Source organism: Vollenhovia emeryi, unplaced genomic scaffold (genome assembly GCF_000949405.1).
Source record: "Vollenhovia emeryi isolate VEMERY1.0 unplaced genomic scaffold, V.emery_V1.0 DF939132.1, whole genome shotgun sequence".
NCBI lineage: Eukaryota > Metazoa > Arthropoda > Insecta > Hymenoptera > Formicidae > Vollenhovia > Vollenhovia emeryi.
The window spans coordinates 841233-859693 of NW_011967234.1; the positions used below are offsets into that span (position 1 = coordinate 841233).

At 32.7% G+C, this 18461-nt stretch overlaps 1 protein-coding gene across 1 annotated transcript in view; it reads right to left on the bottom strand.

Annotated features, from left to right (window-relative positions):
* Window positions 1-15551, bottom strand: part of LOC105568006 (Kv channel-interacting protein 4) — a 33768-nt gene extending 18217 nt beyond the window's left edge. Inside the window, exons 1-4 of the mRNA XM_012023343.1 lie at window positions 15242-15551; window positions 13941-14270; window positions 6463-6651; window positions 1391-1464 (exon numbers count right to left, since the gene is read on the bottom strand). Coding sequence (XP_011878733.1) covers window positions 1391-1464; window positions 6463-6651; window positions 13941-14270; window positions 15242-15551 — 903 coding nt within the window. The remainder of the gene's footprint in view (window positions 1-1390; window positions 1465-6462; window positions 6652-13940; window positions 14271-15241) is intronic.
* Between the last annotated feature and the right edge of the window lie 2910 nt (window positions 15552-18461).

The window sequence follows — 18461 nt, forward strand, 5'->3', positions numbered from 1 at the left end:
ACATGTTTTATATTATAATAAATTATAAAATTAATTGTGATGAAAATATAATAATTATAAAAATGTCAAAAGAAAATGATTATTGTAAAGAAAAGAGGACCGCCGATCGAAATTGGCGGGGGTGGTGGAGGGCCTCGTATTTTTGCAATGCACTTTCAATGTAAACACAGTACCGTGCAATTAGTGATAACATCGGCGTTACATTAGTAATTATTCTATACCCAATATTAAATTTTATTGGGCAATCTTGCTAATACAATCAATCCAATACTAAATAATCATCTAGGTACAATATCAGTAGTATATTTGCATTTATTTTATGACCAATATTGGTGTTATATTGGGGAAATATTGGCCAATTCACTGCCAACATAACCAATGAATGTTTAGCCAATGTTAGCCAATGTACAGCCAATGAATTGTGCTTCTAGGGAGACGCGTATACGCAAAGGCAAGGCCTATGCGATTAAAGTGAAGGTTTAAAAAATATATAAAGTAACTTTTAATGTAACTATTAAATTAGTTACTTCCCGTTACAAGTAACGAGTTACTTCCCAACCCTGGATAATTATAATAGTAACAGTAATGAAATTTGATTAGTTAAAGAATATTGAATTAAGAAATTAAATAATGCAATAAGAAAAATTTTGTTGTAATCTATATGGTTTGCGTATCATATGCAAATTCTTTTTAAAATTAAAATATCAATCGGTGTAATGCATGCTTTTTTCTATTCAGTAATTTAAATGTAGTTAAATATTCAACGGTAGAATCGGGCATCAATTACATTACTCATTTCTAGCTACCTTATTTACATATTTAATGTGCTAATTACTGCTAGTCGGATATACGAGAAATGTGATTAAATACTATGTAATTTAATCGCTTTCTGTAAATGCAATAAATAATACTTTTAATTGTAAGTTATTGACTAAGACGCTCTTTTTTCATGTCACAAAACAGAGATGTTTTGTGTAATAAACATTTTTAATTATTTACATAGAAGAAAATTAAAAGAAAATCATAAATTCGTAACTGTGATTGATATTATTCTGCAGTTTTCATAGCGTGCATTTTACGAGATGTATATCGCGATACATGTCTGGCTTCGAGAACTATAATATTAATCTGCATTACATTGACCTGAGGAGCTAAATATAGAGTGCGAGATTGATAGTGATTTTATGCATGCTAACAACTTTCAAAGTAATATGCAAAACGGTCACAGAGGACAAAAGAAGAGGCAAATTATGCAGTAAAAAAGAATCAACTATCACTTTGCGTTGCAAAACTATGAGATATACAGTTATTATGTGCAATACAATGATGTACAATCGTCTTACTAAATTTTGTCAGAAAATAATTAAATTTCATATATGCACAAACTTACCTCGAAACTAAGAAGTCCGCTGTGATCCTGATCCAAAGTATTAAAAACGTAATGGGCGTACTGGCTTGTATTGGCTACAAAAGAAATTAATATTTCAGTTATTTCTTTACATATTTTATTATAATTTTATGTCTGTTCTTTTGTCTTAACCATTATATATTAATGAAACATTATTAATAATTGAGTTTATATATGAGTACGAATTGCTATAATATTTGAAAAATCTATTAATGAAACTGTATTATTGAAAATATTAAGTGTTTAATTTATGCACAATATTTGCTTATATACAATTATTGCTATTGAACTTTTTGTGATATAGGCTACATATAAATTTTGGTATACGCAAGACACTCTCAGATGAAAAATATAAGCAATTTAAATATAATTTTTAAGACAACAGATTGTATTTTGTGAAAAAGAATTCAGAGAAAAATTTGTGAATAAGCAATATTTGAATTTCTCCATTGGTTCAACTTTATTGAAATCAGAATATTTGTCGATATTGATTTCGTTGGACAACAGAAGTTTACCATTAATATAGAAGCATTTCTGTCAATAGGTATACATATATATGTGATAAACTTGAACGAAAATCTACACAGATCGTCGAATCTGCAGATAACTCGTAAACTGAATATCCATTGGTGTGTGTTAATAACTTCCAGTCGAAATAACGCGAATACCTCAAATCTAAAACGGAGATTTATACAGGTCTCACATACAGAAATTATCACACATATATATATTCTTGCTGTGCCAATTGCACTCCTTTTGCTATTCCCGATAAGATTTATCATATAATGATTCTATATGAAAGGATTAGATAAGATATACTACTTGTCAAAGTAGCGATGTCCTGCCGCCATCGTTCAAGTCCATCATATATGTAGCAATTTTTAAAAAAGTGATGCTAATTGCTAATTAAAAAATCTGTATCTGTTAAAAGTTACGAAGTTGTATTACAAAAAATTTGTATCTCACTTTTCCTAAAATAACAAGCTGTATTGTATAAGTATTATCAATATCATATGAAAAATGAAACTTTTGTCATAACAGCACAAATATTTTTGAGTTAATTAATGCTCTATATTTCAAGAAAATTTCTTTTATTATAATAGTTTTTTAATAAACTCTCTCTCTCTCCCTCTCTCTCTTTCTCTCTCTGATTGTCCAAAAATAATATTCGTAATATAATCAACAATTTGTCACGATAAAGGAATTTGACGTGGTATTGATAGTATTATTATGTAAATAACAGCTTATATTAAAAGTTGTTTTACAATAAAAAGAACGTTTCAGCAGTTGTACATGTCAAATTCTAATTGTCTATTTAAGTAAGAACTTTGGATCTGGATTTATCAAAAGGATTTACTTGAAAATTTGTAATAGTTCCCATTACACTTCAGACATACTGAACTACGTCATCAGGAGCTTATCACGAAAGACCGGGACACAAAGTGTATTAACTCGTCCAAGTTCGGTAACGTTTGCGAACTACGTGCTCGTGGAAAACCTACTTACTCATACGGCAATTCAAAATTCGAAAATCAATTTTCTTCCTTTCGAAGTGCTTACAATTCATAGCTCTAAACTATATTGAAAATAAAATCATGTATGTTGACACGCATAAAAAAAGATATTTAATATATTGCAACAAGCGAGTTTAAGTTACCTAATTTTTTTCTTCATTTGATTCTGTATAATATATTTATGGCTTTCTAAAAGATTAAATCTCTTTTAAACGTATTCTTTATTTCGTTATGATATACGAAATAAAAGTATGTGTACTAAAAATTGAATTGTTCATTAAATATTTTATTTGTATACAACAATATCTATTTTTATACAGATATATAATTAAAATAATTTTGCGTACATATCTCCATGATTATAGAATCTAGTAAGGATTTCCATTGCATATCACACAGTTAAGGAAGATAAGCCGTAGTTGTAATCCGCGCACACAAGCACTATCGGAACGTCCTTGGAGAATTGCGAAGTTGCAATCTTCGGGTGAAGGGTCACGTATTTCACACTTTGAGTCATATATACGTACAAATTCTGCATGCACAGCGTATAAAGCTGTCTTCAATCGCGCGTGCGCGCGCGTGTGTGTGCGTGTACATATACACACATATGAGTAAACGTTGAGCAAACTACAACGTTACCTTTAAGACAATACGTTTTAAAATTTTACATTATCTATATTATCAAGAGAAAATTTTACATATAAGTGGAAAGTACAAGGTGATACAAAATGACAAGACTATATCACTTTTAACATTTTTACGCAATGATATTTTATCGCAATTAGTGTAGTATCATCTCTAGTACTCGTACATGTTAATATTATATTTTACTATAACATCGTATTATAATTTCTATATAGTTATATGTTGTATGATATTTGAAAAAGAGATAGCAAAGTTTTGATGTCATATCAAATCCATTTCTCAGATATCTCAGATATTTCCTCGTGTATACATGTACGTAAACATCTACATTTTTGGATGCATATATAGCAACGCAAATCTGAAGATATAGATAAGAGATGTATTACTTTGAAAATACATCAAGCAAGCGCAGGAAGCAAGCGAATTGCTCTGCTTCTGTTTGAACTAACGAATACGAATCGTGAATCGTTATCTCGGTGGAGTGAGATTTATCGCGATGCCATAATTCACCCATTCGACTTTTGACTGTCGAGGCAGATCTCCGTAATGTTCCTTTATTGCGTCGGCTCCGTATTCGATATCAGAGGTATAAATTTCGCGTGCTGAACTGCACGCGCGAGTTTCGACTACCCTCTTGGGTTTTGCCGGAAGGGTTTTAGATAAGTATAAACATGTCTACCTCCGATAAAAGAAGTGGTCGCTAAAAAGGGTCCTACAGACTATTTATTGCGGTAACTTTCATGACTATTTCTTGAAATGATTCCTCTAAAGAATATCAACTGTAAGACACGCATTATAAATACCCACGAAATAAATAGGAGATTTCTGAAATCTTAATAACTTTTGAGACATGGCGAGTGGATTATTCGTATTTACATTTCTCGTATACGTAATGAAATTCCACAGAATTATTTCGATTTTTCTTCTTTAAAATAAAAGCACATGGTTTACATAGCTTAAAAGTCCCGATAGGCAAACTACCTAAAGTAGCATTACGAATGAGAACTAATTGAAACTTTTAATTTAATGACCATGCTGCTGTTCTCTGCTGTCCTTGCTTGCCTAACTGTTCGATTTATATTTAATTAACAAAGTGCAATAAATAAGCTGGCAAAATGTTCCCTCCGCAACTTAAAAAAAGTGGCAACTTCGATTGTACACTTTGTCCTTTATTTTCGAAGGAAAAATTGCCAAGTACAGAGAATTCGTAATTAACATATTATATTTTCAAAGAAATATTTTGTGTTCTTTCAAAAAAGTTTGGATAATACCCTATTTATCTCTCCTGTCGATACATGGTGCAACGTTTCTCGGTAAAGGGGAACATAAATTGTTGTAAATTGTAAAATAGTAGGGGTTGAAGATAGACGGATGTCTAAACCGTCGTCTATTCGGAGATCTTTTTTCAAGGATTTTGGGCTTGATCGCTCGTAAATTTGCGATCGACCCTCCTTTTACGTCAGGCGGCAAACAAATCATGATATCAATCGACACGGTGCCTGCGGGTAGGAAACCCGATTTTTTGCGACGGCACGAAGCTTTAAACATCTTATACTACTTCGAGCTTTCATAACTTTAAAAAGACTTTATTGTTTCTTCTCCATTTTGCATTTATATTACGGATTACTTTTTAAAGTTATTTTAACTTTTATCAGTAAATGAAGAATATCGGGCTAATAGAGTTGCCATATAACAACAAATCATACGAATAATTAAACAAGCAAAATCGCCAATCGTGAAAGAATCTGTAACGAATTTGGTGGTTGTAATTCTTGATGTCCCCATATATCACGATGAAGTTAATTGATTTTGGTTAAAACGCGGTGCAACGGATGTAATTTCCGAAAATGCGAATTTCATCGCGTTAATGCGTGGTACGCGCGTAGTCATGGATAACCATATCTCTCACGCGGATGGATAAAAGCGAACATTTGAAACGCAGTGCCACTTTGATCTGGGGAGTTCGTTACCATGGCTACTGCAACCGCGTTCAGCGAAGGGCCGCAGTTATCCTGGTTGTTCTCTTTCCCTCTACATGTTGATGCTTTTCGACGCATCCCCGATGCTGCAGTCGCAACGAGGAAATTTAAATGCGAATAAATGCGCGGCGAATAAATAAACCAGACGCTATGTCCATCGTCGTTCTTTTGGCAAAATAAACGTCTTTTTGGTTTCCAGGAAATTCTTCCGCATCGTTAGAGAATATCTTTGTGTTTGTTAAAGACACATGTACTTGGAAAGAATAAAAGGAAACGATTAAGAACGCTATTGTTGTTAATTACGTTTTCTTTTGCGGGATACGTTGAACCATTTATCAGATATTAAACAGTAAAAATGTAGACTACGTAGAAAATATAATTATGTTATCTTTATTAATTGAAAATACGAATATTCTATCGCTTTCTTTCTTTCTCTTTACATTTTTATATTGAGATAATTATAACACAAATGTGCGTATAATTAATATTATATATATTTGTGAGATAATTTTGGTATTCTCGAAATACGACTTTCTACAGTAATCGGAAATACAATATAGGTATGTCAGTTTTGTTAAAATATTTAGCTACATCGCGTTCTATTTGTGTAGCATCTATTTCGTGATACAGTATATTTGCATTTTTTGTAGGAGAAAAATTTGACTGGCGAGAGGCATACCACGTAAAAATATGATATTGTTACTTCCTTTTCTATTAGAGTTTTAAAATGTATGTAATAGCGTAGTTTAATAATCTTTTTATTAATTAAAAAATAGAAGAATAGAACATTACATTTTTAACAGTTTCATAATTTTATATCAGGTATTATTTATTCAATTAGAAATGACTTAGCATTTTTGCATTATTTGATATTTATTACAGTAGAAAAATTATTATATGTAAAATCTGGTCTCACCTCCTTGGGGGAAGAACCGTGAATAGATGTACTTGAAAGTATCCTCCCTGACGACTCCCGTAGGACATTCAGCCTTGAAGCCGCGATATATTCTCTTCAGTTCAGCTTCTGTGAATCTAGTTGCTCGACAAAGGCTTGCTAAGGAGTCCGGCCTGTATCTCGGTATTTGCTCTTCCTCGTATTCCGAGTCTGTGAAATAAACGCAGAACCCGTGTTAATCACAGAAAGGAAATCGGTAAATTCCGTTCATGTATCACGTATCCGTCGGACCGATAGAAAGCTCTAACAAGATTAAAGAACTTTGTTGAAAGCCCAAGACAGAATGCTACGTTTTACTGATTGTGAGATTTTAAAGGCAGATACAAATAGCACGACTATTGATGCGATATTTATAAGATGAAAAAAACATATGCTGTTAAATATGAAGAATCTACACTTCTTTAAAACGCATTATATGAATATGACAATACTTTTCTTTATCTTTAAAATTATTAAAGAATTACTTTTCTCAGTTATTCTTAGAAAACTTTTATTAAAGGAAAACATTTAATCGTTTTTAAAGATTTTTTACATATTATTAGTGCCGATATTGCAAATACATACATATAAGAAATAAAAAAATAGGTATATAAAGTTTCATAATATATACAGAATAAACTGTATATATTTTGTAATTTATTGCTGTCAAGTGAGAGAACTGAGTATGTAAAATTTGTGAAATAACCCTAAACCGACATACTATCTTTTTCACACGTTATTGCTGCACCAGGATCCGATAAAACTTGACATCGTTTTCCTGCTACTATTTCGATTCTTTTTTATCAATGTGCGATACATCAATCGCTGTGGGTGTATAAAGCCTGGATTCGACGACACATTGCAGTCGCGAATAGAAATCTGAGATTGAATTGCAAGATTCAAACTCTCGTGTGATATTGCAATCGTCTGCAGCGTTATATCACACGGAAATTCTGAATCCCGTCATTGACTCTCAGACTCTAGTACTAGTAGAATAAAGTATTTAATTGTTGTTTATTATCTTTTCGTGGTTAAAACAAATATATTTAATTACAATTAGAATTTATATTCTTTTGATGAATACATGATTTTAGAAGTGGATCAAGTTTTAAATATGTTGTGCATACAGCAAATGCAGAATTTATTAGATTTTAGTGTATATATTAAAGTTAAATAACATTTCCTTTATCTATGAGTTTGAGAAATTATTAGTAATAATTCTTCAATATCTAAAATTCGCAAATTTTGTGATATTACGCATTAGAATGTTAGCTAAGATATACCGACAATTGAGCGGATTTTGGTATGTTTGAATTGATGTCTACCAGAATAACGTAATGTGTAGTAGCTCGCGAAATCTAGAACGTACCTACTGCAATTCGTAAAGTTCCATGGTATATGTGAGTGGCGGTGCTGCATTACTGCGCCTTATTTCCCATGGGATAGTCCTTTTTATCCCAGGAAAAGGTCGTCGAACTTTTAAGAAACCTGAATGTAGAATGACCTTCGGTACAGTAAAGCACAGCGTTTATGAGACTGGCACTGGAGCGAGATGCGAGCAACCACGATGTGCTCGACGAGATTTTGTAAAAATTGCTCTTCCTTGTAGTTTGAAAGCCATCTGTCCTATATCTCGTGTGGCTCATGCAATATTTATAAGATTTCATTCAACATCGCGACGTCGCGAGATCAAAGATGAGGTGAATTTTCGAATCGCTTGCCAACCTGACAATCGAAGCAAGCATATGACGGATTTGCGAATTGTATTTCACAGATATTGCTGTCACTGAAAAATTGCGTTAATAATAGAACGTAAAGATTGGTTGAGTATTTATCTTTTATTTTATTAGAAAGAAAATCTAAGTAAAAAAATTTGATACAATTTATGTATCCAGGTATATAAGAAGAAAAAAATATGTATGAATTCCTTGATAAACGAGGACGGTGAATATATGCGCAGGAGAATGGAATAGTGTATGTACATACACATACATATGTTTCTCCTAAAATAATTTAAATTCTAGGAGCATATTTGTACAAGAAAAAATTTTATAAATTATTATTATAAAGACGTACAGTATATAAGTAAATCGTTTATTTAAAAGAAATACAAATTCAAGATAATTACAAGATTTTGCAATATTGTAATTTCCATACTGTCGAAATCAATACAGTATATCAATTTTAGCGAGACTTTTAAAATTAATTTTATATTATCTTCTCAACATAAATGACAAATATACTTGAATAATTAGCGATTCAGTAAAAATATTACCAAGTAATTAAAAGAAAGAAGGATAATAAAAATAATATTTTATAAATAATCAATTGTTAAAACGTATATCTGGAAGAATTAAAAAATTACAGACGGAAAATAATAATTTTATAATATTGTTGAAGAAAACATTGTTAGACTTTTGCGATTGTTGCCTTGTATTTTTAGATGAAAAACGAATTTTCGTTATTTCAACCGTTATAAGCGATCTGAATGAAGTGATTTTGCAATAAATCCCTTCCACATGGTGAAACACTGCCGCGCACAGAAGTGCACAGTGGAAATCGAAACGTATCATGCATACGATACCCCGATACCCTGCTCTCATACAGCATGGGAGATCAGGGCGGGAAGAGAGATATTTTTGCACTACTCCCATGTACATGTAATACATGAAAGATTACGTTATGTTTTCCACGGGAAAAGTTACAGAATTTGGAAGGTGGGAAAGTAATCCAGTGTTGGAATTTAAATCGAATCTTCTTGTTCCGACAGCAGTGGATTTCTCAGATTCGATCTACAGACAAATGTGACGCAGGGAATAAAGGGCAAAAACGAGAGACGCCGAAAATTGGTGCGAAACTCTCTCACGAGAACGATAACAAATGCTTGGGAAGGGACCATCTGGTGTGTATTTGTATTACAACTTCAGTAATTTCGTTGGGAGTTTATGACAGCGTGAAATCAACTAAGAAGAATACGCTTGCGTCATTGTAGAGAATTCTGCAAGTTTCCATTGAATCATTGTTAATGCTTCCAAGTATTTTATCAATCGGAAAACTTTAATTTCTTTGAATTATTATGTGGTTTCATCGCTACAGTTTATTACATCATTTATATTTCATTATTTACCGCGATAAGGACCATACAATACGGTATAAAATACGGTATAACAATAACAATAGCAGTTTTAATCTATCATCAAGAGAGGGCATATTCCCTTTATTGTACGGGGCAATATAGCTATATTATTTTGAATATTGCTTCTGCGCTATTTTCTCTAAAAACAATATATCGAACATCATAGAAAGAAAAAACAATTCGAAATTTAATCTAGACGAGTGTGCTTCCACACTCTTCTGCTTTTTCGTGTCATATACTCTTTAAGCAAAGGGTCGGTTTGACCGAGCGTAAATAGGGTCAACGACGAGGCAACGTTCGACCCTACGTCTTATTCTGGACGATGGTCTAGAGATGAAGACGGAATTGTGGACTTCGATGATTTCTCCACTTTCGAGATATTGGATCTGTGCGAAGGATGAAAGGCATTCCTCGCGGAATGCATCCGTTGCCATCGGATAGGCAGGATGCACATCGGTCTCTGTTTCTTGATGAAAGGCTGGACTATTGGAGTTTCCGTCAATGCGTTCATCGACAAGGATTCCGTAGGAATCTATAATATTATACGCTGGCAAATTGGATGAGAATATTCGGCTGTTTATAAATGATTCCAGGGCGACTGAGATAAATTTTTGTATTTTTCGGCTTTTTCATAAGTCGCGAAAATTTGAGTGATTTAGAAATCACGCGATATAAATGAAATATAAAGAAATTAGCAAATTATGTAACTCCTCAATTATCTCTTAAAAATGTTAACAGAACAGTTTGATGGATTTAAAGAAATATTTTATCTTCCCATTTTATTCTTACACATTGAAACTTGTAGAAAAATGAATAATTGTAGATTATTCCGATATTCAGGCTTTCCAAGTTGAGCGCGATGGGATTTTGCATAATCAGATTAATTTATACGACATCTCGCATAGTCCTGTCTTTTTTAAATAGGTATTGAGAAAGAGATGTGATTACGTTAAACAGAAAAATTCTATTAAATTTGTATGCACATTTTTATTATTAACGTGTATTTGTAATAAGTGACAATTTTGATAAGCAAAGAATTTATTATCCCGGATGTCCGGTTTTTAATTTCAATAAATTAAATAAATTATTATAGATATAAAAAATTTATTTTGACTGTTTTTTTCTCTAATTTTATTGTCATTATTAATATCACTGGTTTCCATTCAAAGCATACATATATCATATATCACACAATAATAATTTATTTCTGTTAATATATACATTTGAATTGGGTCGAATGATTTTAATAAGATTTTCAATGGCTTCCTTTATAATTAATTAACTTTTTCAAGTGATGAATTCACAGTGCTTATTAAGAGTGCTCAGTTAACAACGCGTACGTGACTATTGCCATTTTATATCGCGCACCGTTTTATCATTCCGTTGTTTTCGCGGCAATATATTTTATTCCATTTCATTTAAATGGAACAGCAGTCAAACGAAGCCTCAATTAATACGTGGTTGAATGCAATCTAAATTGTATGCCGTTTAATACTCGACTACAGTTATATCTAAAATATAAATATAGTATTAGCATCATCGCGTTTGTGAATTAAACTATTAACAAAATAAAAGAATATTAGCTTTTACGTTCATCTTTCTAAACTTAGTAAATTAATATTATACAATAAGATAGAGAGAAAATTTGAACCTCTGTGAAGTTGGCACCTCATGTCTCAAAAAATCTTTTTTTTCAGTTCTGAATGCACCCCGAAGAGTTCTAGAGTTCCTTATCAATTTGAAAAATAGTTCTGGCGAATTAATCTAAAAAAGTTGAAACTTGGGGATGCTAACTTCACAAAATGAAATCTCGAAATCAGCGATAACACTAAAAGTATTGGAAATATTTAATTTTGCCATTAGGATTTTCTTTAGAACTCTTGAGGGGCTACCCAGAACTCCCAACAGACCTGCTGGAACTGTTAAAAAATTTCGGGGTACATTCAGAACTGAAAAAAAAGATTTTTTGAGACATGAGGTGCCAACTTCACAGAGGTAAAATATGATGACAAATTTGGGTATTATTGTGATTTCAACAATGCATCTTGATAATGTGAAATAAAATCTTGTAAATAGATTATATTAATATAATACTGATAATTCAGTTATTTAATCGTTGTTGTAATAATAGATGCATGAAATGTAATATGATGTAATATATCTGTAAGATGTAAAATATATCTAATAATTATTGATATTGTTTGCAATGCATTAATGTATATCATAAGCTGCAGTCGAATATAGTTCATTTGGCATGATTGTATTTATTGCAAAAATATATTTAGAATTTTTATATATTTTTGTGCATAAATATATACAAAAATTACTTTTGCATCCAATTATAATTAACTGAAATTATAAAAATCTTTATAAAATAAATACAAATAATATATTCTTTATATTTTTATCCATAACGTTCTTCAAAATATATAAAAACTTTTAAAATTTTTAATTTCGAAGTATATTTGAAAAATAAATTCGAAAAAATAAATGAATTACGTACTGCACATTATATCTTTGTAACATGAACAGATTTGCCTGATGACAAAAATAAATTAAAAATTATTACCTGCTTAATGAATTAACTAAAATTCACAAACACATGTAATATATGTACTGAGCATATTTTTGCAATACTGATCTGATAAAAACGTCATTCTAATAAAGTTATGGTCGAGAGCAACCAGATAACAAATGCAAGGCAAGCGTTTGCAAACGGTATTTCACCGTCCCTCGCACTGATACGTCGCACGGATGACGATGTTGGTTCCAGATATTTCCCTCATAAATTTGTTTGTGAAAATGTAATTTGCGGATGAAACCGCACCTGGACTGTATGAATTTTCATGAAGTTTGCGACCCCGAATCCCCAAGATACGTTGCGTGGATATTCCGTCGGTCTCTAGAGTATTGCGTGATGAAAGTACACCTTTGGCGACTACGGGATACGTGAAACAATAAGTTGACTGTGAAGCTACTCGCCAAGCACGATATATAAATATTCGATGACTTTGAAATTTTAATATTAAATCAGATTAACAATATTTTTATCTCACAATTTGAGTGATAAGTATTTCATCTTTTTGTAGCTGCCAGCGAGTTTTTATATGTTTAAATGAATACTAATTGATGTCATGTGAACGATCAAAAAGACGCCATGACGTCAAAAGTTTTCCCTAAAGTCTAAATTATATAATATATAGTAATTTCGGCATATAACAGTTAACTGTTTATATACGTTACGAAGTTTTATTACTTTATGCTGTTAATAATCATTTATGTTGCGTTATTTTAGAACATATGCATAGAGTTTTGATAAACTGTCATATTTTATTTGGGAAATTACTGAGTATTATGCGAATGTTAAAAATTGATTACAACCTGTTCAGAAAAAATATTCTTTTATACACAAAATTTACATTTACATAACTAATGCTTTAAGATAAGTAATATTATTAAAGCTTATGAAATATCTCACAATTGCGAATCAATGTGATATAAAAATTGTTTTCGATTTCATTGGTAAAAGGCTGTTAACTTATTACAAGTTTGTCGATTGCTGTAATTTATTGGTATCTGAATAAGGTCGATAGGAAAAACAGATATAGTTTAATGAGAAGACAAGTAAACTACGTAGGTGCAAGCATCATGCAACATAGATGACAGTAAAACACGTGAGTAGCGTGCACTGTTGGTTGAAGCGCCAGGAAAACCCTGAGGACCTTCACGTTTCACGAACAAGTATGCGAGTCACTCTTTTACTGGTTGTCGAATAGAAAACAGCACATAAGATACACTGACATCGGTTCATTGAATACATTCAGGTTTATAAAACGTAAAATGTTATTCCCATATGATTTCTCGATCCTTGAATACACGAGAGAATAGAAAAGTCGCTCCATTCAACATAGCATTTTCACATATGCACGTATAGGGTTTTCTCAAATTTATCGCCGTCGGGTATATACGGTTTATATTATAATTTCGAGTGAACGTGAAATTACTATATCTACACAAATAAAATATAGAATTAAAGCATAATTGAACGGATGATTAATTAACTTATCAGACATCTTTTTAATTTGTGTCTTTAATATAGTTATCTCTCTCTTTTATCATATTAAAGACTATACTATTTTAATTTCATCTCAGGAAGAAGTGATACGAGTCATACAAAATATATTAAATGTACAATTTCAGTTTTTTATTTATTCATATATTTTTTAAAGAATTTTTTGAGATAGCAAAATATCAATAAAAAATTGGTTTTTAACATGAGGTATAACAACGACTTCTACATCGATAAATCTGGAATAAACTGTACCTAGGGCGAATTTGACGCCGGTCCAGGCTTGCCTCACGTAGTTGATTAACCTCCTGTAGAGAGGCCTTGGTGGTGGTCTCTTGGTAGAAGTCCCCTCCTCCTCGCATGTGCTATCGTTATCCAGCGTTCTCGGCGGCGGGCCTACGCCCGATAGGGTGCCAGCTTGATTTCTCTTGCCGAGGATGTTCACGACCTCCCGCAGCCCAGGCGCAACGCCCTGCAGTCCTGGTGGTGCGTAATTCGCGGGGGCGACGCCAGAACCGAAGAGGTTCGCGCCGCCCCCGCGGCCTCTGCCGCGTCCACGACTTCCGCGGCTCCAAACGCCACTGCCTTCGAGAGATCACGAAATGATCAGATTGCGATACTTTGACTTATTAGTAGTCCATAGGTACTTTTTATATAAGCGAGAAGCCGAACAACATCAAGATGATTAAATATTCCGTTTTTCCAGATTAAATATTGCCCGCTGATCACCCAGACCTCAAAATAACTCGTGTTTTTAACTGATTCGAATTTCATATTTTATGTCCTGAAGTGTCCTTTTGCAATTTAAATATTTAAGCTGTGTAAATAAAGAGGGCTTGAATTATTTAAAGAAAGATATAAACTCTTGATTTAGAGCCGTACAGTTACGATCTTCGAGCTCGAAGAGTTTATATCGAATGACGAAGGAAGATAGTATTACATCGTAATATATGTATAGATGTTCTCAAGGGTGCCGTTTACTTTAAATATTATATATGACGCGAACATATGCCATGTTTCATACGTAATTAACTGGTATATTGGAGACTTTCCAAATTTTTAAGGATAAATATAAAAAACATTGTTTATAAGAACAACATTATGTTTAAGATGTTTGGAGAGTAATAGATATGGACAAATATTCATTAATTTATCTGAATATTATAGGTGTTTATTTAAATAATTTTTTCAATTTCGAATCTAGTTTGAATAAAAAATACCTAATAACTTTTTAATTAAAAATTACTTAATTGAAAAATAAAAATAGGCATGTGGTAATATTTGTCGCAATAATAGTATAAAGATGTTGCCTTCGCGTCTATTTTTCGACTTTAAACTGCGCGCCGATTAGGGTTGTCGATCGATTTTATAATACTTTTAAATTTAATAATAATAAACTCCATAATTACGTCAAAACATTAAAGAATATTGAATTAATAAATAATATTTATAAAATTAAAATGGATTTCAAATACTTTTGTTTTTGCAATGCAAAATATTGTTTTTCGTATTTATTTGGATTTCTATTCTTCAATTATGATAGAACGCCGCAATACCTTGGCGCTTTTTGTAGGAGGGGAGCCCCACCACGGGGCCGCAACCCCCCGCGCTTCCTGCGACAGAAGAGCTGATGGTGGCAAGGCAGGGGACACCCCGACCGCCACCCGTTCGACGTTCCAAATCACGACGTCTGCAACCTCCTCCGCCTTCACTGCTACCGCCACCCCCGGCGGACAACACCACGACGGACCCAGAGGTACGTTTACGCGGTTCTCTTCCCGCGGAGCCTCTTCCTATCAACGAAGGCCCCGCTCGCTTACGCCGCCGGAACCGCCGCAGACTTCCACGGGGAATTCTGCAAGGCATTTCGTAGGGTCGTCACCCTAGCTCGCGCATCATTTTTTTCTCGTTTTATCAACATAACTCTTGTCCTTTTACGCGCATCAAGTACGTTTTTTTTAAGTAATTTTACTTCTGCTATAATTTTATATGACATACATACATGTATGTATACATATATATAGAGAGAGATTTTGTTATAAATTTATTTAAATATTTATATAAATACGCGAGTCACGTTAGCATGTTTTTACAGAGTAATATATTATACAAATTTTTTGTTCGCTTTTGTGACTCCGCCGCGATCGATTTCTCAATAGAAGCTGTACATATGGACGTGCGATGTCAGCAAATTTTCTTGCTTTTTCTGCGCTTTTCGTATTCCGTCTGCTTCCACCAGAAGCGGACTTTCTGGCCAGATACACCTGCAGCCTCAAAATTCACGTCAAATGGTCGACAATTTACAAGAATGGCAATTTAGAACGGAGGAAGCTTTCTGCACTTTTATCTACTACTATTTTAAAGTATAATTCTTTTTATAGAAAAACCTTTCTGTTTAATAAAGATTTTGAATTACATGTAATTACGAATATTATATTCTTAGTAACTCAAGCCAACGGCACACGATACTATTTTTCCTGCTGGATTGCTTACGAGAACCAATAAGAATGCAGAGTTTTAAATCAGGTGACTTAAAGCTAAATCTTGATTGGCTCTCGTAAGCAATCCAGTAGGAAAAATAGTATCGTGTGCCGTTGGCTTTAGTGTACAGTTGTTGCTTAATGATTATTGATCAATTTGCCAATATCCTGCAAAAATATTATCAAATTCAACAAGTCCGCGCAAGCATATTACATCTAGTTTATATAAGTTTTAATTAAAATCATTTAAATTAAATAGCTCTGTTTGAAGAAAGTTTTTCTATGAAGAGAGTTTTCTACTAAATGCTCACCCTAACACTTTTTCCAGCACTTCATACACGTCAGCTATTTCTTTTAGAAGTGAGAAATTCCAATCAATTCCCACAATAGAATATCCGTGGACTAGATGGTGACCCACGATTTATTTGATAGTTCGACAAATTTATTCATTGAATGATATGCGGGTTTTCCCCGACCTATTCTTTATTGCGCAGAATGCAATAAACCCTTTTCACATTCAGGACTTAGGGCGTTGGCGTGAGGCCCTGGACGAGATCATAATGCTTGTTCTCGAAAGACGTAGTTGGTTAGTGTGTTGTGAGTTCGGTTGTGTTAGTTATCTGAAACAGGCAAAGAAGAAACACATGCAATTAGTTGTGCTTGTGCACGAAATATATGACCGAATGATAACGTATGTGGATTGCGTAAAAAATAGAGATTTAAAAGTATAAAAAAGATGCAATTTTGGAATGTATCTCGGTTGTAATAAAGTCGACACTTATTGTATTAAAGGTAGAAGCGATGAATTTCTGTTTACAGTGCAAAATAAAGATAGTAACAAGCTATTTACTTCAAAGATTAATTTTTACAAACTAATTATTAAAATTTGTTAAGAAAATAATCCTATTGAAAAATATAAACAATTGTTTTTAAGAAATATTTTTTCAAGTAAAAAATAAATTGCCTCTTTCTTTTGCAGTTCTTGTTATGTATATTTGACACGAAATGCTATCACTGATTATAGAGTTATTAAATTAATTTTAAAAATGTATTGTTAAATATAAAAATGACTTTTAAAGTGAAAGTATATGAAAATATGATGTAAAATACGGCAATATACTTTTATTATGTCTAAATAGTAGTACATCTCTATCTTCTTTTACATAAATGGCAATTTTTATCAGGTGCGATAACACTACCGTAACTAACTTTTTAACTTACTGCATTAAATTGAGGTCAGATCGAAGAGAAATTAAGAGCTAATGAGCTCATTTTTCAAGATTTAGTGCGAATTCCATGATGACTGCCTATAAATTCACGTGACAGCGAGTTCCAATTGTCTCGATGGAGATCGGAAAATATATAGAATTCGATGTTGAGCTCTCCCACAATTGCCCCTTTATCTTAACTAAGATCTAACGACTGACTGCACTGTGCCAACAATTAACGAGACCACCAATTTCGAAAATTTACGTCGATGTACTTGTGCACTTTACAGTCGTTACAACCCTACCGCCAAGTTCACAAACACACCACTCAATGTAAGTGAGGGTGATAAAATAGCTACTAGATCGCTCGTAAAGCTACTTGTCCCGCTCAGGCGGAGTTCTTTGAAATTGCTTCGAAACCGAAGAAGTTCCAAGCTATGTGCTTCGTATGCATACGTGAGCTTTCTTGGCGATCAAAGATCTATGTAGAGCGGTGAACGCCATAATTTTTCAGAGAGATTTATCGAAATAAAATATTCTAAAACGAAAACTTTTACCTAAAGATTTATTATTATTCTAAAGAAAACTTAGATATGCATATTTAATTTAAAAAAAAGTGCATGACATTTTGTAAAAGTCTTTTACAATAACTATGGAAAATATTCTAATGTAAATGGCATATTTGTTCATATAAATAATCAAATTTTGCTATGTATTTAAGATAGCAACGTTTGTCGCGCATCATTAATAAAAGTTATTGAAGTTTGGTAGTTCAATCGACTCGAAGTTGATAAAACCGTAATCAATTTCATGTTATTATCAAGTAGTCGGTGGAAACTGTGTTCGGTATTGCCATAACTCTTCGCGATACCGCGAATGAAAGAGAAAAGTGCAAAATGAGAATAAGCTCAACGGCCCAGTATAAAGTTCAAGCAGTTTCGTGAGTTCGAAAATTTTCAAAGAGGGAAGAAGCAACTACGAAGAAAAGAAATGTATCAAAGTCATGCATCCCTTACCTAAAAGTATAACTCATCGCATGATGGCTCGTTGAAAGCAGAGATGGACTTATATCTTTCGGTATATAAAAA